At 33.1% G+C, this 22,909-nt stretch overlaps 1 protein-coding gene across 1 annotated transcript; it reads right to left on the minus strand.

Moving 5' to 3' along the window:
* Positions 1-79: 79 nt before the first annotated feature.
* LOC131854556 (E3 ubiquitin-protein ligase RNF144A) lies at positions 80-22,430 on the minus strand. The gene is made up of 5 exons (XM_059205673.1): positions 22,305-22,430; positions 10,814-11,014; positions 5,391-5,480; positions 4,681-4,775; positions 80-4,216 (listed from the first exon to the last, which is right to left on the minus strand). Exons 1-5 carry the CDS (start codon positions 22,425-22,427, stop codon positions 4,102-4,104), a joined length of 624 nt encoding a protein of 207 aa, XP_059061656.1. The 5' UTR covers positions 22,428-22,430; the 3' UTR covers positions 80-4,101.
* Positions 22,431-22,909: the final 479 nt, after the last annotated feature.

Raw genomic sequence — 22,909 nt, forward strand, 5'->3', positions numbered from 1 at the left:
AAAAACTTGTGAATTGATGTCATTATAAAGATGTTAAGGGTCCATAAAAAAATTTTTTTTGTTTATGAGAAAAGTCTTTATTGTTTATATATAATTAGTGTAACGAAAAAAATACGTCTGTCTCAACACAAAATGAACATAAAGTACAAATAATAACAAAAAATAAATATTTACAATATTCTTTCCTATATACAACATCAGACTGTTACAAGTGCGAGCGAATTTTCGATTGAGATAACAAATAAGTACTTAGACGAGTTCGCTATGAGAAAACAACTGTGTTGATATTGTGATCATATTGTTATACACCATCTCTACCTCTGAAATATTAATCAACGCAATAAAATGGACATAATAAACCAATGCAAACTTTAGTATTGGCTGGAAATCTTTGTGTCTTGTAACCATACAATTACAGTGAACAATATTTATTTATAAAGTAATTATCACATTAGGCTGACAAAATACAGTCGGCCTGGCATTAGCGAGCTAGTTAACAACTAGAACGTTAGTTGGATTCGGGGAATCTGGGCGACTGTATATTAGCGGCTTTCGTAAATATGGTCCAGACATCAGAGGTAAATATAGTGTTAAATCACTTACAAATTTACTCAATATAGCGATAAAATTTTACAATCAGTCATACAAATACTTCTTACATAAACTACACGTAAAATTCTTGTATGCTCGCACTACTAATAAGTAATGAAATTATAGACAAGAGTGATTTTACAATCAACCAAAGGGGAGAAATTACTTGCTTATTCTAATCATCTACTGACAATTTTAAGTCTACAAATGCTCAACTAGCCTGCTACAACAAGCTAATAGGGCCAACGGGGAGTCCATTCTCACAAAGACAGTTTATCAAATTATGAATGGTTTACATAAAATGGCGCGAATTGGTGTATATTGAAGAGGAGGCACACAACTGAATATTGAATTCGCCATAATGCACTCAGTGATTTGTATCACATCCTATTATCTTCCACTAGTGCACCGTTAACTTATATTATTAGCGCTTTTTTCGGACACCTTGGAGGACTTATTGGCTGAAGGCCAACTCCCGCCTTACGGAGCAAAATTATTAGCGCTGACGAGATCATTATACTGTCATCATTCATTAATTACATTAAAAGTGTTAATATTTCTGCAGGTAATTTTATTTTTGTAACACATTGTTAAATCGCACCATTTGATGTAAAACATGCATAGGTAATTCATTACACTTGTGATATGTGAATAACACTGCATCAATGGTTTTTTCTTTGCACCATCGGCCCTGGTATTAAGTACAATATTCTTATTTACAAGGGCAATAACACATTAGGCGATGACGATCAATGTTGCCAATTAGTGATTAGACAATAAATTATTCCAAACTACTTATTTTGATGTCAAAAAAGCTATTTATTGATATCAATATATGTAAAAACTTCGACGTGATATATTCGCTGAGAGTGCACTAGGCAGTGCCTAATTTATGGTCTAAAAATTACATGTAGAGTAAATGCCATTGATTGTATTTAATAATAGTCTTATCTGAAATTTGTACAGTTTCTCTGCGTTACAAACAATAAAAAACATAAATTTTTCATCCATAACGATCGCCTAATGTATGAAATGCCTAAAATTATTCTGACAGTTACTAGCAACAAATTTCGAGTCAAGCCGCTGTTTGCACACAAGCTGTGCGCGACTAAACCCGATTACATGAGACTTTACTCGTGTTTTGATCTTTTTACAGATAATTAAAATTAAGTCACTTATATTCAAGCAAATGTTCACAGCGTCGCTTGCATGGATTTGCATAGAGGCGTTGTAATAACCCTATAGGCAATAAATAACAATATACAAAAAAGTTTGTTTAAAATAATCGTATTAGTTTTTTCGAAATACATTTTGAATAATTATGGGAAATTATTTCATAAATATATGTGTAATTTTTTTTCTCACTATTGAATTTGTATTTATATTATAATATATGTATAATATATAATGCATATTATTGACATGTAATGTTAAAAAATCAACCTATTCTTTCATAAAGCTATCTGATTTCCTTCATGATTTGTCCAACCGTTATGACAGAATCAAACATTTATAATATTAATTTAGTACTTATGACTTATTTGCGTCGTAGGTGTAAATAATCACTAAAATTCTTACTAATTTAGTTAATTCTCTTTTTATTACAATTTCTTCAAGTTTTACTTTTAATTTTCATTCTCTATGCAGTGAAACAAATACTATTTTTTAATTCCATTCCAAATATGATAACTACTTTAAAATGCATGCACAACCAGAATAAGCGTCCAAATTTGTTTTCAACCTTTCACCAATTACAATATTTTTAAAACGAATATTTATAAGGTTTTTTTTATTAGTATGTAAATTTAGTGATACAATACATATTACACAATTAACTTTGTACGCTTCGCATACTGTTGTATTTATAAAAATATATACACATATGATATTCTTCGGTTTCGTCTATGCATATTTTATTATTTTTATACCTCTTGATTAATTAATTCTTTCAACATTAATTAGGCGAAGAGACGCCGCTTTATAACGATTCGTTGTGGATAGTTGACCAGCCACAAATAACGTCACGCGAATTTCGTGTGGGAGTTTATAACCCCTCTCCCCCTTGTCACAGTTAGTCACATTTATGAGAACCCCTCCCTAATGCGATCTATCATATTTTGAAAGTTTGACTATATTCGTTAGGAGGAAGGGGATCGTTAGTAATGACTCCGGAATTAACAATGTACCATGTCAGCTTGAATCTTAAACCCCTGGAAACCGTCATAACTTCCTGATAAATTTCCTACGATGGACTAACTGACCAGACCAGTTCATCTTATCATTCTCCACTCCACTGGTGCCCCAACAGCGTGAACCGTTAGCGCAGGAGGGTACACCAATTCATTAACATCTATAAAGAAAACTTTTCCCTCAATAGTTAAAATTTCGTGTTAATACTTATAATATATAACATTTTGAAATGTCACATTTCAAAATTTAGATCCCCTCCCACCCTTTGTCACCCCCGCTTTAACGTGTGACGTCATTCATAGCTGGCTCAAGTTACGCGACCACTAATTATAATAATATCCGATGTACCACGCAACACAGTTCACGACTATTGCCTATGGCATTACATTGAGTCATAGACAAAGACATGAAATATTGGCACCCACACATTTCATCCGTCAGTCTCTTATTCGTAGTATTTTCAGTTCAATTTTCTAAACAAATGAGAAACGATTTTAACTTACCTACAATTTACAGCCATAATTATAAATGGCGTATCTTTCGAGATAAATAATAACTTTCAGTATCATTAATTATCCTGCCTTACATTCGTTTTACATAGACAAACAACATTAATTTTTTTAGCTTTACCATAGACACTTACATCACGCCTCTATAAGTCAACACTTATGGTAGCTAATTACTTTTAACAATATTGTATGTATGCAACATGTCAGATAAAATGCACAAATATTCAAATAAAATGCACAAATATTTGACAAACATAAAAATTCTGAAAAATAATCACGTTCTTCGTTTATATAGTTTACTTAAAATCACGTGAAGATAAATAAATCGTATAATCATCTTATATTTCAAATTATATTCATCAACTTTGTACACAACAGAAACAACAAACTGTGCCTAAAAAGTTAACATTGAACTTAATTAATTTCAATAATATTGTTATTAGTTATAAGCTGACAGCAAACATGCTCAAACATTGTTGGCGATAGTAACCGAAAAAAGTCATTTAAAATCACGTGATAATAAATAAACCCTACAACCATCTTATTGCCAATAAGATAGCCACCAATATTCTAGCTTAAACATTGCTGATTTGTTCGTTTGCCTAAAATTAGTCCATTCCATGTCAGATCCGTCGATATGACAATACGTGGCTTACACTTAACTCAAATAACGGTCTACCTCCCATCGATTTGGCCAATATTGGTGATGTTTGACGAATTTCTCCGCCGCGGCTATAGTTTGGCCGCTGTAGACCTGTACATAGGTCTGCTTCTGTTGCAAATTCTTCTCCACTTAATACCGTGGCGTGCGTCAGTCAGACAGGTACCTAGTCCTCGATATTTCGTCTCCATCATCATCGCGGCCAGGACTGATGCTGTCAATCTCGTCGACTTCCTCTAAGTTCTTCGTGCTTGGGTTGCATAGCCTGTAATGTTGAAAATTTTATTAATAAGTTTGTTTGTTTGTAGTCTGTTTTTTATATGTATTATACGCATTGACAAAAATATGTATCTAAGTATTTATATCAGTCGTCTAGTAGCCATAACACGAGATCTGCTTAATTTGGGACTAGATGGCGCTGGTGTGAATTGGCTTGGTTTATTATTATTATATTAATATTAGATACTGCAGTTAGTCCGACTATTTAAAATTGACACTTCACTGTCTACCATTACCATTAAAACATTTTTTCCGTTATAAATAATTTTATTATATATTTCTACAACATATACACCTTGTTAGACTTACAATAAGAATCACTGGCAGTTTTATATATTCTTTTAAAATAAAAGTGTTCTTTATATATATTATTTTGTTATACCACTTTTGTCAGTGAGCTCTGCATTAACGTGTACAAGTCAATCTCTATTTGTATAATTTATTACTCACCTGCATTTGCAGCAGACAATGCAGGGTGCAGCAAGCAGCAGAAGTGGACTGGCGACCAGGAGCAGTAAACCAAATCCGGCAAATATACCTACAACCTGAAAATAACAAGAAAATTCATGTTTTATATACCGCCATTTCATTTCATTTATTCTTAACATTCTTAATCATAAATACATTTATTGGTAGTTTTAAAAAAAAATGTAATATATAGTATTATATTATACCTGTCATAAATTTAGCATATAAGTAATTTACTGTATTATATACGGTCCTGTGTGCATAAAGCTATCCTGCTTTTTAGCACACGGTCACATAATTTTAATTGTCAGTCATTGTTGTTTTTAATAATAAATAAATAAATAAATAAATAAATTTATATTCATACAAAATTTTATGAAGAAGCTAAAGTTTGTCGGTTTTATTATATAAAAAGACCTGATTTAATATGTTTACATAGTATAAAACAAATAAGTCTATTCGTTTATATCTTTTAATTACGCAACGGATTAAGTGATTCAATAGAAAGGTTCATATATGGCCTGGCTTCGCACGGGTACTCTAACTATTAAAGAAAAAAGTTCAAAATCCGTTGCGTAGTTTTAAAGATTTAAGCATACATAGGGACGGACAGACAGCGACAGCGACAGCGATTTTGTTTTAAACTATGTAATGAAATGATGTAGGTTTATATGGTTACATTGGTACTATACCTGTGCGCGATGCCATAGTACGGAGGCGCGTGAATGCCCCAATTTATTCTTGCACGGACCCTTGTCATAATGGCGGAGTAGAAAGTCATCCTGAAAATAAGGAGAAAATGGCGTTAAAAGTAAAACTAATACGTATTATCCTATATTCAGCACGTCATGCTGTTCAACCGTCGACTAATTCAAGCGCCAAATACCTACCATATTTTGTATGCTGTATTTCAGGTTTTATTTTTTCTAAGGATGATAATGGAATGGTGGATTCGCCTGCGCTAACGGTTTACGCTGGCGGGACACCAGTGGAGGATGACAAGATGAGCATGAGGTCAGGTCATTTAGCCCAACGTGATAAATTCACCAAGAATTTATCACGATAGTTTCCAGGGGGAACCGCGTGGAGGTCAACCTGACATGGTACATTGCTAGCAATGGGATTATTAGTCCACATTACTAACAATCCCCGTCCCCCCTGTATTTCAGGTTGTTAAAATAGAAATAAACATAATTGTTTACGCCTTTTAGTGAGAGGGTCTTGATGTTGTAATTAACTCGGATATTCCAGGCTAGTTTTTTAATTTACTTGATAGTGGTTTACAATGGTTGCGTATGATAATACATATAATCGTTGACAGATTTTGAATATGAACTTGTAACGGTTAGTGTATTGTCTCTGGCCCGTTGAAATACCAACGTTCCAGGGTTGCCATATTAAAATAATATATTGGGCCAAATATAGTACAACCGCGCCTGAACAATAATTTTTATTTATATATACATTATATAGACCCTTTTGAATAGACATATTGTTTTATTCTATCACTCAATCGTAACGCAGACTCGTCACAATGAGAATGAGCTAGAAACTTGCGTCTTAACTTACTGTTTTAAATAAATATTTATCTGCATTACATTTTTAAGATTTTGTGTGAATACAACCGTGAGAACGTCAGCATATTTTCTATTTTAATCATAAGAAAAAAGTCTAACCTTCCTAACTTTTTGGCGTCCATTAACAAATCCACCAGTTTAGTACAGTAAGTATAGTTGGCAACCCTAGGTGAAGTTTGCACTGGAACTAGTCTTGCCAACTATACTGTTTTAAACAGTATTATACAATTTTTATCTAAATTATACTTTTTACTGTTGAACAAAAATAAAGTATAAAATACAGTTTACAGCATCAAAATCACAGCATTTACTGAAAGATTTTTTTCAGTAACGCATGCCAAGTGGCGGGATGATAAAAATAGAGCATCTGTTAATTCAATAAAAATTCATTTTTTGATTTTTGTTAATTTTTGTATAATATGAAGAATATTAAAAAGTATTTTAGAAAAATGAACAGTTATCAGAATCAACAGATCTGAATATACTTGATTTATTGTAAAAAAAAGTTGGCAAGCGTAACCGCATCAGATCTTATCTGTACATATCTATACATATAAATAAAATTACAGTGTCTGTTTGTAATATTAAAATAACCGTTTTCTTTTTTACTACATCCATATAAATTCGGTTCAAAATAACATTTTTTACAATTTTTATCTGTCTGTCTATTTGCTCCAGCTAATCTCTGAAATGGCTAGACAGATTTTGACGGAACTTTTTTTTTGGCAGGGGGCTAATGTAATAAGGAGTAACTTAGGCTACTTTTATTTTAGAAATCGAAAGTTATACCTTCGGAATTTCCTTAAATTCTTTCTGTGGGTTGACAGTGTTGTCAATTTGCCGGATTGCGGATGATTTTTGCGATATGTGCGTTTTAATAAAACTGTAATGTCCACTGCTGAGCAGTGGAGCTTCATTTTTTTATTTGCCACAGAGCCCTTGGTTACTTAACTACGCCACTCCTTGGGACTAGATGGCGGTGTGTGAATTATCTAAAGATATTATTATTATAGCTCTGTCAACCCCGTAATAAATACGGCGTGAAGATTCTATACTCAATATAAACTAAAGATTTTTATTAGAAAACACCCAGACCGATACAAACAATTATACTCATGAATACAATTGTTTGTGCCGTGCGAGGAATCGAACCCGCGACCATCGGTCGTAAAGCGGTGTACTAGACCGCTAGACCAACGAGGTCGTCAAGATAAACACAGACATTTAATTTGCATATTCATTGTAAGGTAGCAACTATGTAAGATCTATTATCAAGGTAAATATTATCAAATAAATACTAACTATGTAGGAGTACCTAATGCTCTATGCATTAGGTGTTTGACTACAAATCAAGGTGTCGTGAGACGCGGTGTCAAGGAGACGTTGCTATTGAAATGGAAATCTTCTTTATCTTTACATCTTTTCTTTACATATAATAAAATCGTGACGAGAAAATGTCTGTGTTAACGGCTCACATAAAAACGGCTGTAGCAATTATAATAGAATGAACTTTTCACAAAATACATTATTAAATATTAGTATTATATTATTACAATAATATAAAAATATTATTTTTATATTGTTGTCGTTTGATTATCATTAATAGATTGTGACTATCAAAGTACACACGTTAGGATAAATGTGTGTTTGTAATTTTAAATTAATAGATTTTCCACAAAAAGCATTTAAGTATATATGGAAAATACATTAAAACATTGTTTGAAAAAATTTAATGTCAGTCTGTTTGTTCTTACTAAAATCTAAAACGGTTGGACTGATTTTTTGGACTTCAACTCGCAGATAGCTAATATTATACGGAGTAAGTAACATAATTATTCTACTATTACAATATTTTGAAATTTTTATTTAAAAAAAAAACGAATGCCACGCGAACGAAATCGTGGGTAAGCTAGTATTAATATAAAAACGTTCTGTACTCGTTGTACATATGCTACCCTGACAAAATGATGGCAATATAATAGTTTTAGAATGTTCAGCACTTAGTTATTTTACAAGTCATTAACAGGTATGTAGGTACTCGTATTTTTATAGATATCAGGTATCTGTTAAAATTTTAATTGCAGGCAGATTCCATTATTTTTCCAATTCGCGACTGGGTAACATAGTCCTAACTATTACAATGTTCTGGAATGTTTGTTTTAAAAAAAATCCATGCGGTGAAGACTCGGATATCAGCTAATATTAATATAAAAACGTTCTGTACACGTTGTACATATGCTACCTTGATAACATGATGTTAATATTATTGTATTAAAATGTTATTGTTTTCTCTTAATTTTTTTTGGGATTTTTGTACACAAAATTTGACGATGACAATCCCATCGTACAGCACTTAGCTGTTTTACAAGTCACATGTACGTACTCGTATTTTTATAGATATCAGGTATCTGTTAAAATTTTAATTGCAGGCAGATTCCATTATTTTTTTAATTTGCGACTGGCTTGCCAGCTCAAACATTTTAAGCATTCTTAATGGCCACTTTGGCCAGTTTATGGATCCAATGACGTCAACAGCGGCACGCTATTTATGTTGTAAGTAGAATATTCAAATTAAAATTTTTGTCCACTTATTTTATTTTATTGTATAATTTTTATTTTATTTTTATGCATTCAGTAAATAAATAATAAATAACCTTGTACAATTAACGCAGTGCCATCTACTCCCTCGGTAAGCAGAGCTTGAGTTATACAAGACAGCTGATATAAATACTTAGATTTTTTTGTAAATCCGTACATAATATACATAGAAAACAACCAGACCGATACAATCATACTCATGAATATAAAAGGTTTGGCACCGTGCGAGGAATCGAACCCGCGATCACAAGTAAACCGATGTGCTAAACCGCTAGACCACCGAGGCCGTCATTCATCTACTTGTACTTGTACACTAGTAAATGAATAGCACCACTGATTTTTCCTCGTTGAAATATTGCCATTTTCCATTAGTTCTCTCAGTTTGTTTGCTATTGCAGTTAAATAAAACTATCACCATCATTCGTATAACAATGTTTAAACAATGAAATACGTCTATAAAGGCTAATGTAAGTATCAACCATACTTGGTATTAATATTAAAATAACGTAAAATCATTAAGGTAATGTAAAGTCAAATGAATAAATAGTCAAATCTGACAGAAAAAAATCATCTCCTTAGGTATACATATCAAAGCTGTTGACTGAACAAGACATGTCAATATTATATTAAGAAAGTCAAGAGCGTCGCGGTCTAGTTGTTTACTACGAATTAGACCTCAAAAGGTCGCGAGTTCGTATCTGGTAACAAACAAAACAAAACGTTTGTGTGTCAAGTTACGAGTATCTTAATCTTAATAATATTATAAACGCGAAAGTTTGTAAGTATGGATGTTTGTTACTCTTTTACGCAAAAACTACTGAATAGATTTTGATGAAACTTTGCAGTAATATAGCTTATGCATCAGAATAACATACATGCTATATTTTTTATTAAAATTTAACGCGAAACCGCGGTCACTGCTGCTAGTAACATTATAAACGAGAAAGTTGTGAGTATGGATGTTTGTTACTGTTTCACGCAAAAACTACTGAACGGATTTTGATGAAACTTTACAGTAATATAGCTTATGTATCAGAATAACATGTAGGCTATATTTTATATTGAAATTTAACGCGAGTGAAACCGCAGGCATAGCTAGTATGTAATAAACCGCATTAACCTGAGGAACGGTAGCAGACTTGGCCTTTGCCCCGATCTATTAAACTATAGAAGATAGAATATAAATTTATTTGTATTATACATAAAAGAGAAAAATTACTTTTAGATATCAGATTTATTTATTTATAGTTCTTATCAATTTCATAATTGATAATTTGGTTATTTCTTTTGACAATCTATTATACATTAGCTTCAATAGAAGTCCCTGGTTAATATATTTTGCTAGTTTTTTTGGTATAAGAAGTTTGGATTTATTTCTTATGTCTTATTTGTTTTAAATTTTCCTTATTTTTGTCTAACTCATCCTTCATGGATATACAAAAAGTGACACCACCATCCCTGCTTAATATATGTATTTTGCTAATCTTTTTTTTTTGTATAACAAGTTTGTCTTTATTTCTTATATCATAATTATGTTTTGTTTTAGATTTTCCTTATTTTTGTATGTCTAACTATGAATGAAATATAAAGAGTGACACCACTGTCTTAATTTGTCACAAAATATTTTCTGACTGCTGTCTGTTGATTTTTACCAATAATTTATTTATTGTTTATTGCACTATTTAAAATAAATACAATTGACGAGTTTAATGCTATATGTCACTCTCTACTTACCAGCTAACCATTAGGTAAAAACAGAAAGCGTTTGAACTAATTATGCGTACTGATCTTTTTTTGTAGCTAAGAACTTGTATATCTGAATCAACATACCCAGCTAAATAGGCATTTCAAGTTTACCACGACGTCGACAGATTTCAATGCGTCTGACTACCTCGTATTGAATAATACCCGTAAAGATATAATTATCATTAGAAACTTACGTCGAGAGATGCGAGGCAGTACCAGCAGAAGACATGCTTGCATCTTTTGCACATCATCTGAGCGCAACCTTCGTCTTTCTCGATGGGCACGCGGCACATTGGGCAGAGCTTGATCAGCTCTGAGTCAGGCAGCAGAGGCGCTCCAGCACCACCCATGGAAGAGGAGGCGGCGGCTGCTTCGCAAGTAAGACCGCCGTGCCACTGCAAAGGAAAAGAAGCAAGAAATTTAACATCAGTCTTACCCGCCATTTCATCTGCTTTTATAAGATATAATACTCTATGTCCGTACATCTCCGTACGTCTCCTGATACAATCTATTATAAGATCAAATGTTATTATTATTTAAAAAAAATATCGCAAGACAATTCACTCAGTGTCATCTACTCCCAAGTTAAGCAGAGCTTGTGTTATTGGTACTATACAACTGATATAAATATGTAGATACTTCTTTTGTAAATACATACATAATATAAATAAAAAAATACCCAGAGCGATACAAATAATCATACTCATAAATACTTGATATGTATGCTTGGACTGTGCGAGGAATCGAACCCACGACCATTGGAAGTAAGGCGGCGTGCTAAACCGCAAAACGTAATGCTGTCAAATCGTAATGACTAGAATGATTTTTTTATATCACGTAGGTGGCAAACAAGCGGCGCATCTGATGGTAAACGGTTACCGTAGCCTATGGACGCCTGAAACACCAGGGGTGTCACATGCGCGTTGCCGACCCTTAAGAAACTTTAATATACCCTTCTTGAAAAACCCCATGCTGTAGTCTTTCGAGAAAACCTCGTTAGGATGAAGCTCCTCTGAATACTGATAGTACTGACTAATGATATCGAGCGATGTAAAGAATATACATCCACAATAACAAGAACACATCCCGGAAAACATAAAACCACTCCTAAAAACGAATATACGAGTACTCTTTAAAATCACTAAAATTACTGACAGAATAAATCCGAATTGTAAAATCCTTTACGGTCTCAGGCTTATCAAATATTTCCTAATTTATATTGCACTCATGTCACGGCCATTGACATAAAACACTCAATAAAATAAAACCGGCAAAGTACGAACCGGACTCACATAACCAGGGTTCCGGACAAATATTACACATATTAATCTATATTATAATAAATACCAGCTTAAAAAACGTAATGTATATTCCTTTATTATATGCATGTATTATATTTATCGCTGACAATATTATGTGACTGCATTAAAAATGAATGCATAGCAGTTTCTATGTTGATTATCGCATGCCTCTTACTTGTTATTGTGTAATTATTTATGTAAAAAAACATATATTCAAAAGAGTAACACACAAGTTTCTTGCACATTCTTCTTGTGATGTATCTACGTTCCGAATGAGTAGTAAAATCAAATATATGACTATTTAAAAGTGCCTGTACTGAGTTTATTTGAATAAAGATTGTTTCTACTTTATAAAGTTTTTTTTTGTAGCAGGGACATATTAATAATTAGGCAATAATTGGGTTGCGGAGCGAGCAAAATCCGCGGGTCCCCGAGGTGGTGTAGAAGCCATGCTTGATAGAAAAAATCTAATATTAATACACAATTATCTCATAATAGTGTTTAATCAATTTCTGAAACTACATGTCATATATTTTTAGATATCGATTACTTAAATGATAAATGATAAACGTGCATGACAATAGTCGTTCAGGTACGGGATTTTCATCATAGACACATATATATAATGTAAATAAACTGGCATTTATAAAAAAGAAAATTCAGTTGAATGTCGGCCTCGGTGGTCTAGCGGTTGGACTAGCACACCGCCTTACTTCGACGGTCGCGGGTTCGATTATTAGCACGGCAAAAACATTTGTATTCATGAGTATGATTGTTTGTATCGGTCAGGGTGTTTTCTATGTATAATATGTATGTATTTTCGAAAAAAAGAATATTTCCATGTTTTTGTATCAGTTATCTAGTACCCATAACACAAGCTTTAGCTAGCTTATCTCAGGTCTAGATAGCGCTGTGTGAATTGTTCTGAGATTATTATTGTTATTAGTCGAGTAAGAAACTCAGTTCTTCTCAATTAAATCTATATACTGAACTGGATGGTAAAGAAAAAAAAATACAGTATAGAAACTTAACATTTATAAGCGGCTAAAATATCCTACAAGAATAAATGATTGATTTGATGAAAAAACCATATTCGTTGAACATGTTACGGGCCTCGGATAGTTACACCATTGGTGGCATTCTCATTTTTTTATGTAATTGAATAGTTAGAATAATTTCTAATAATGATGATATGAATAAACCAATAGCAATTTAACCTTAGATGATTTCTAGAATAACGAACTGTGATATACGAACGGGCGGATGGACAAATACCAACCATAGGTGTTCCGTTTCACAATTTGGTTTCGGAACCCTAAAAACTAAATAAACAATAAATAATGGCTTCGCGCCGCGTTACGTTGGAATCAACAGCGAGTGCCCTTTAGCTTTAGTATTTACGCAACGCTTCAATAAACAAATATAATGCTAAATTTACTTCACCGTATATCCGCTTGGAGTTCTTTATGTTTTCTTTTATAACGGGACTCGGTGGACTAGTGTTTTAGCACAGCGAATAATTTCCGATGGTCGCGAGTTCGATCCTCGCACGGTCCAAAAATTAGTTTCGATGAGTACGATTGTTATTATAGGTATTTTAAGTATTTATATCTAAAAAATATTATAGTTTGGTGTTTCTACTAGTTTTTGTATTATTTTTAGTATTTGCATCAGTTGTTTAGTACCTATAACACAATCTCTGTTTAGTTTGTGATCAGATTGCGCTGCGTGAAACAACCTGAGATACTATTATTCCACTATTTATTATATGGTAAAGTCTATACCTAGATTTTTTGTACAAAGACATCTGCGTGGACATCTCTGTCGCACCTCAGGACTATTACTCTCTCTAGAAGTTTCCTATAGTAAGTGCTTTATAAAGAGGTAGACGTGACTTTTTTTAAGGGATGATAATGGAATGGTACTATCGCCTGCGCTAAGGATTTACGCTGGCGGGGCACCAGTAGATAATGATAAGATAAACATGAGGTCAGCTCAGTTAACCAGCGGGAACCACGTGGAGGTCAGCGTAATATGGTAAATTATAAATATATAATATGGTAATAAAATCCGTGCTGATGTTCATATATTGCACATCCTGTATAATACTGGACTAACTAAAAATTATTTTTTTTGTAAATCTACCTTTAAAGGCTAATTCCAAAAAGGGCAGTAATAAATAAATTCCTCAAATTCGAGAGAAAAATAGTTTATTAGACAGTTGGCAATTTATGAATAAGAGGAAAACTAACTCAGTATGTCTGATAATATATGCGTCATCAAAAATAACCTGCAAAGGCAATTTGCAGAGCGAACGCGTGGGCACAGGTAGATGCCAAGCTTACTTCTGCATAGGCAGTACTGCCATATGAACGTCTTCATTCCCCCACACTTTGTCCAAAAATACCCATAATTCAAGAAATATTTTGTTGATCTTACTAACATTATAAACTTACTTACTTCCTTATCTTACTATTATTATAAACGCGACAGTTTGTCTGTTTGGATGATGTTTGTTATTGTTTCACGCAAAAATCCATACGATTTTAATTAAACTTTACAATAATATAATTTATACATCAGAATAACACATAGGCATATAAATTTCACTCGGGCACACCTAGTAAAGAATAAACTATTGCTGTTCTTTTGTTTTAGAATTTAAGTATTCCATTTAATTTTTTATTTTAATTTAGATATTTTTGTTATTTTAGTACATTATAGGTTTATATTAGTAATGTTCTTGCTTTTCTGATATCGCGAACTTTTTTTATTTTGTTCTTTAATGAAGTAGTGAGCTTAAACTCATCTCTCTGAAGTAAATTTTGTTCCCTACGAATTTACTCTAAACATTTACTGCCTGGGGGCAGAAAATATTTAGGAGGAATTATTTTAGAGAAAATGTATATACTTACAATTTTTTTCTAAATTTGGGGGAAATTACCGTCCTATATTGCATCACTGTGCGTGGGCGAAAATATTCTAGACGCACCCACGCCTAAACCTCCATCTTGCTGATGCCCGCGAAGTTAACATATACCTAGTAAATAAAATTTCTAAAATAAACCAAAAGTAACTGTATATAACATTAGCTATCTCAGAATTAATAGTCCCGTCAAAATGTGTCCATCCATTTCAGAGATTAGAAACAACCAGACCGAGATAACATTTTATTTAATTAAAATTTTGATGTGAGGACCATATATTTTCTTTTTTCATATGCATTTAGTGCAAAGCTTTGAATTTACAAACATACACTTCCATTTTATTTGTACAAATTAAATACATCATAAATTGTTTTATTTTATAGAATTGCCTAGACCTCCTTGATCTAGCAGTTTAGCACGACTTCACTTTCCGACGATCACGGATTCTATTTGGGGATCCGGGCTGCTGGCTGCCACGACATTCCCTATTTTCATATTTGTATTTTTATAATGTATTTCTGTTACCATGGTTTTGTTTATAATCTTGTTTTTACGATCGACATAGTTTGTTCCGCACATATTCTATATGCTTTTCTTTAACACTATCGTTGGTTGCATCGACCCCAGCGTTCTATATACAGTCGTGGGACTGTATATAGGTACAACAAGGTTGTTTATTATATAATTAAGAATACTTGTTTAATATCAATTTATTTTCTATGATAAATTCTTATAAAATAACTACCTGACCAGACAAACGTTGTTTATCTACATAAATTAATATCGTTATTAAAAATTAAGTGTTGGTGGTAGAAGGGTGAAAATTTAAGGTCGTATGTATTTCATAGTGCAAAATTATAAAAAAAAAAGTTACGAGTGGACAACCCTTATCATTTAAGGGTATGAAAAATAGATAGTAGCCGATTCTCAGATCTACTGAATATGCATATAAAATTTCATAAAAATCGGTCAAACCGTTTCGGAGGGGAATAGGGCTAACATTGTGTCACGAGAATTTTATGCATAAAATTTTCGATGGTAATAATAATCGAATTTAATAATCAAAGATCTACAATCAGCATATATTCATGAGTATGTGATGAAGAACATCCATGATTGCATACAGCCATATTTCACAGTTCAATGACCCGGCAATGAATACAGTTCTGGGTCAACGTTTTATGATCTCTCAGATAAAACTACCTCCAAAGTTATAACACAACTTTATCCTGTTGGGTATAAAAATCCGTATAGAAATTTTCTTCCGATCTTTTTTCCCTGCCTGCTCTAACAGTGTAAGTTTGCGAGGTACCAGTAAAGAAAGGATGATAGGATGAGCATCCATTCAGGCCAGTTAAGGCATCGTGGCGAATTTATTAGGAATTAACCCTGATGGTTTCCAGAGGAGACCAGGTGTACGTCACCATGACAAAGTACATTGCTAGCAATGAGTACACTATATGCCATTACTATCGTTCCTTCCCCGGCAGTAAGGATAACTAATATCTCTATCGCTAGCAATGTACCAAGTCAGGTTGACCTTCACAGAGTTCCCCCTGTAAATCATCATGATAAACTGATCTGACCTCATACTGACTCATCTACTAGTGCCCTGCCGAAAACAGCCCCCCCCCCCTCGACTGCGAAAATTTATTATATAACCCGGATTGGGTTTATTGTTACTACCTACAGCTGATAATACTGCCTAGATTGTACAGGGAATTGGGACGGACGGTGGGCAATAAACGCTGAATATTATGACCATTATGCGAAACAGTAGGTAACTCTTAAGCATGGCTGTATATATTAACGTTTTAGCTTTTAGTATTTATCTATACTATATTTTAGTCATAGTTGCTAAAGGGTATAGTCATAAAAGCCCTATGACTGGTTTTTATAAAACTTCATAATTTAATGCTTCCCTTTTATATAGTTACCTAGCTCATCCGGCAATCGTTGTTTTGCTATATCAATTAATATTAAAATTCAAAATTCAAAAATCATTTATTGATGTAGGACATTTTAGCCGCTTATGAACGTAAAGTTTTTACATTATATTTTTCCCCTATCGGTATTATATAAAAATTGCTGGGAGAAGGGTGAAAAATTATAAAATTTATTACTTATGAGTTTAAAAAAGAAATAATCTATTCTCAGACATATATACATATAAAATTCCATCAAAATCGTTTAAGCCATTTCGGAGAAGTATGGCAACTAACACTGTGCACGAGACTTTTAAATATATTAGATTTTGATAATGCATCGCCTACATGAATCTCTGTTTGCCGTTTGATTGACTGGGAGAAAATGTCTCAAGGTGTTAGGTCAGCCACCGCACCTGTATTAGTGCATGCATTAAAGCCAAAACAATATATAACTAGCTGTGCCCGGGGTTTCACCTGCGTGAACCTTATAGCCTATATGTTATCTGATGTATAAGCTATATTACTGTAAAGTTTCATCAAAATAGCGTTTATAATATTAATAAGATAATATGTCATAAAAACTGCTCATTTACAGATCATCCAATAATTATTTCACACATTCTATAGGTAGGAACGGATTGACAAAGTGCAACATTGTTTGACAAGAAGGAAGTCCTAAATTTCGTCACAATTAAAAATCTAATATATCTCTGTGTAAAAAGACAAAATTTGAACTATTAAAATTATCATCAATTTAGTATGTAATGTTCAAAACATATTTATTTCAGTTTTCCACTATATTATTATACCGTTCGCCTTGGTATATCTATTACTACTAAATCTGTTTACATACATAGAGCATTGTATTCAGAAATGTTTAATAAAATAAGTTCGCAAAACTCATACTGTTTTCATACTTCATGCTCTGTCTACACAATTATTTATTCAAGGGCAATTGTTATTCTTCAATATGCTCGATTCGAACTGAATGCTTACAGAAATGTAAATAAAAACAACAGAATTGTATATAAATTAAATATCTGCGAAACAAAGCTTGGATAAATTTAAATCAATATTAACCCGAATCTGACCAACAACAAAAGACTTATCGTCATCTGCTTCTTCTTTATCCCATTTATTTGGAGTCGGCGTAATATGTTTTTCTCTTCCATTCGTCCCTGTTAGCAGTCATCTCGTTATTTACTCCCATTTTTACTATATTATCTTTCACACAGTCCATACATTTCTTTTCGGCCTACCTCTGCCAACAACATAATACTTAAATGTGATTGAAATTGACTAACACTCAGATTTAAAGTATCATTTCATTTATTATCCATTAAAAAATATCCACAAGTGGAACCATTACGAAAAAGTGTCATTTTGATAACATTCATTCAGACAGCTTATCATCCATAAAAAAAACTGTGACTAGAGGGGAGGAACGGGGATTGTCAGTAATGTGGACTAATAATTCCATCGCTAGCAATGTACCATATCAGGTTGACCTCCACGTGGTTCCCCAGGAAACCGTCGTGATTCATGGTGAATTTACCACGATGTGCTAACTGAACTGACTTTATGCTCCTTTTATCATCGTCCACTGGAGCTCCACCAGTGTAAACCATTAGCACATGCTAGTACACCATTCCATTATCATCCATAAGAACTGTGACTGGATGGCGCTGTGTGAATTGTCCTATGTTATAATTATTATTAAAAAAAAGATTCGAAATTTGAATGCATCATTTTTAGTCTACAATACTCGCTTAGCTATACAACCTTCATTGCACTAGCCTCGATAAATAATCTTATATGATACCGACAAATCAGGAAGCTTGCATATCAATTACGTCATAGTATTATCACTAGTTTGATGAGTTGATGACAGCTCAATGATAATCATGCGTCGTGCATACCGACGTTATATATTTATTATTGATTGATAATCTTGACGATATAGATAATAGATACAACTTTTATAAGTGAAAGCCGTATGCGACGCTATTGTATTATATAAGTTACTAGCTACTCGCCCCGGCTTCGCACGGGTTTACATTAAATATTATATATATATATAAACCTGCTTCCTGAATCACTCTATCTATTTAAAAAAACCACTGCAAAATCCGTTGCGTATTTGTAAGCATACATAGGGACGGACAGACAGTGACAGCGACTTTGTTTTATACTATGTAATAAAGTTATATATATATATATTTTTATAGTAATGTAAATCGTTTTCTAAGAAATTGGAGGCGTGGTTAAAATGCAATATCTAACTTTTTGTTAGATAAACACACAAACATGTTTGTTGTTATATATCGCGTTTAATTGTGATATAATGGAAATATCATTTAGAACACTGACATTCGTATGTTTAATCATAATAATAAAAATATCTCAGGACAATTCACACAGTGCCATTTAGTCCCAAAGTAAGCAGAGCTTGTGTTATTAGACAACTGATAAATACACATACATTTTTTTTGTAAATACATACATAATATACACAGAAAACCTGACAGATACAAACAATCATATTCATGAATACAAATGTTTGTGCTGTGCGAGGAATTGAATCCGCGACAATTGGAAGTAAGGCGGTGGCTAAACCGCTATACCGTCAAGGGCGTAATTCGTCATCCGTATATCGTAAATAGGTCTATCTGTGTTAGCATTTTGATATATTTACATCTATACATATAAATAAAATTGGAGTAACTTACCGTTTGTAATATTGAAATAACCGTTTTTTACTACATGCATAATAAATACGGTACATATAACAAAATTATTTTTTTTACAATTTTTGTCTATCTTTCTGTCTGTTTGTTCCGGCTAATTTCTGGTTGGACCGATTTTGACTAGACGTTTATAGGCAGGTAGATAGTAGTAGGTAGCTGATGTAATAAGGAGTAACTTAGGCTACTTTTATTTTAGAAAATAAAGTTAAATATAACGCGGACGAAGACCCGTGACTTCGTCCGCGGTCCGCAGCTAGTAATTAAAAAAAAATCACTATTTATTCATTCAAAATTTATTCATATTGGGCATTTTTAATTAAATTTATTTAACAAACATTATTTTTTATAATATGGCATTACTTAATGGTTTTCTCAAACTATAGCAGATAATCTTTAGTGAGTGGTAATTTTTGTTTAAATTTGCCCATCTGATGGTAAATGGTTACCGTAGCCTACAGACACCCCTGAGAGACCAGGGGTGTCACGTGCGCATTTTTGACCCTTGCCAACATCGTAATATAAAAAAACATTTATTAAAAAAACCTTTGAGATTGCAGTGAACACTCGAAGGACATTTTTCTCATTTCACTAGCATTCCAAACAGCTTTTGACACAACTCTATTAGAAATTACGACACAGAAAATAGTAAACTCGTAAACTTTCTCTGTACATTACATTGTAATCATATTCATAAATACTTAGTGGTATAATTGTAATTGGCTCTTATTGCAGTTGTCAATAAGGGTTATATTTGAACGGGGTCGCAACAAGCAGTAACCCACAATCTTCAGATCCCATATGGGAGAGTGCGAAGCCTTTGTGCCGCGTATTCTTTGGAATGTCAGTAACAAAGGAATTATGGGAAAGTGCTAGCGCCATTCTGTCACAATGGGCGATGCGGCTTCAGGCATGTGGTAGGGTTGTCGCTATCTTTAAAATTATTTTTATTGCATAGAAAGATCTAGTAATATTCCAGTTATATATTCTAGATTAGCATATATTGTACGTTTTTAATTAATCCTTAATCAATATTCATATAAACTTTTAAAGTAGGTCGGCCAGATTTCAACTCACGACAAGTCGCCATAGTAAATAAGTAGACCACGATACTTTCAAAATTAAAAACAAATATATTTCCTTTAAATAATACATAAAAAAAAACAGCATCTTCTATTCAACTTGGTGAAAATCATCCCTACACAATGCTAATGGATAACTTTTGGCTTGTATATAGTTTTTGCATTTTTTATAAGGATAAATAAAACAAAAAAAATAATGCATTGGTAAAATAAATAGTAAACTCTCAACTGACAATAAGAGCTGGAAACCATATCTTTAGCATTATCCTCCACACACTCTTATTGACATTTATTCAATTCAAATTCAAATTTAAAAATCTATTATTCTAGTAGGACGCCTATGAACGTGAATTTTTTTACATTATAATTTAATTTTTTTCCCTACCGTCGAATTTGGTATATAGATCCAATTGAGAAGAACTGGCAAGAAATTCAATTGAATTACTTTTTTTTATTAGTATACTAGCTATGCTCGCGGTTCCACAAGCATGAAATTTTTAATCTATGTGTTATTCTGAGGTATAAGCTATATTACTGTAAAATTTCATTAAAATTATTTTAGTAGTTTTTGCGTGAAAGAGTACAAACATCCATCCATCTATCATCATCCATACTTACAAACTTTCGCGTTTATAATATTAGTAAGTTATAGTATTTTTTTATGTACCTACTACCTATTGCTGTTGTTGTACCTGCATTGTTCGTGTTTTTTTTTTCTTTTTAATTAAAAGAAAGAAAGAACGAAAACTGTTTATTTGGTACACTGAAAACAATTTTTAAATTTTAATTTACATTTTTATATTAATAATTTATATTAATTTTACAGTACCAAATAGGTCTCCGCTCAGCATATGTCGTGACGGGGTGCCACGACGCTGGTTTTCTGCGGATACCTTCATATATAATAAAATAATAATAATAATACAATAATAATTATATTTTAATTTTCGAAAGTGTTAATAAATTTCCTTCAATTTTATAACAGGTAGTCAACCCTAATATACATTTTCACGGTGTTTAAAGTAACAGCAACTTAACATGTCACGGACGCAACCGTCCTTAGCTATATAATGTTGGCTAAATTCGTGTCTCTATCGTACATATAGCAACGTGACGAGTAATTCTACGTTGGTACCTAAATTACATAGCGACGCCACTGGTCCTACCCAAATGTCAATGACATGCTTGTACTTCACCCCACAGTGAGTTCACCCCAAGCGGGAGGAAGGGTAATTAGTAAACGTATTATTTTTTATGGATGATAATCAAATGGTGCGGGTGCACAGCTTTGTAGGGTTACAAAGCTAATGGATTACGCTGACGGGGCACCAGTGGAGGACGATAAAATGAGGTTAGGTCAGTTAGTCCATCGCCACAAATTCATCAGGAATTTATCACGATGGTTTCTTACTAGAAACCATCGTGATAAATTCCTGATAGTGATAATCATGCGATGACGATGAGGCATTACATCTTCATGACGTCCTGTTTAATACAACAGGACTAAGATGTCATGCCTCTTATCCTGTAATTTCATTGTCTCTACCTTCCAACACAGCACATTTTATAAACCAAACACCAGTGAAATTTACCTCACTTTCACCTTTGTTTATTTTATAAAATATGTAGCTGGAAGGAGTAAGGAGATTTTACAAAGTCTCTCTAAGTACAAATTCAAGTGATATAAAAAAAAATATTTTTACCTCCTGATTGCACTGCGAGCAGAATTCATGCCTGCAGGTCGGACAGTGAGCTGGACTGGCGGCGCGCACCGAAACCACGGTATCACATCCGACACGAGGACAGAACGCGCGTCCTGAGTCCATTGCCACTTCTGAAAAGATAGAAACGTGATTATATAATCACTTCTGCAAACTCAAACTCTAAGTCAGTATTTACCAACGGGCCCACGCCTCAAAGGGGACCTATTTGCTTATTAAGGGGGGCAATTCGGAAATGGATACGACATGAATTAACTTTCGCTCTGGGCCTTTTAAATGGGCTAAATTTCGATGGAAAGGATTTGATTAAAGCAATTTGCTTAATAATTGTTTTATCACTAAATTAATAAAGAAAAATCGTTATTATAATTATTTAGATTTAGAATGTCAGTTTTAAGATGGTACAAATAATAAAAAAACAGTACTTGCCGGGACCAATTACCCGGCAAGTAGCACTTCTTTTCCGGGCAGTACGTCGTCTGGTCCAGCGGTCCCAATCACTAGTATAATAAATATATTGTTAGAAAATTTTGTTGACGACGTCGGAGGTCTATCGGTTACCGCTGCGCCTTAACTATGACGGTCAT

This window comes from Achroia grisella, unplaced genomic scaffold (assembly GCF_030625045.1).
Source record: "Achroia grisella isolate CSIRO2021 unplaced genomic scaffold, CSIRO_AGI_Agris_v1 utg1239, whole genome shotgun sequence".
NCBI lineage: Eukaryota > Metazoa > Arthropoda > Insecta > Lepidoptera > Pyralidae > Achroia > Achroia grisella.

Excerpts from the sequence above, each read along its gene's own strand:
- LOC131854556 (XM_059205673.1), bottom strand. The coding sequence starts at position 22,427 with ATGGACTCAGGACGCGCGTTCTGTCCTCGTGTCGGATGTGATACCGTG. Across the intron at positions 11,015-22,304 it reads GCTCGCAGTGCAATCAGGAG|TGGCACGGCGGTCTTACTTG; the intron begins GTAAAAATATTT and ends TTTCCTTTGCAG. Across the intron at positions 5,481-10,813 it reads ACTGCCTCGCATCTCTCGAC|GATGACTTTCTACTCCGCCA; the intron begins GTAAGTTTCTAA and ends CCTTATTTTCAG.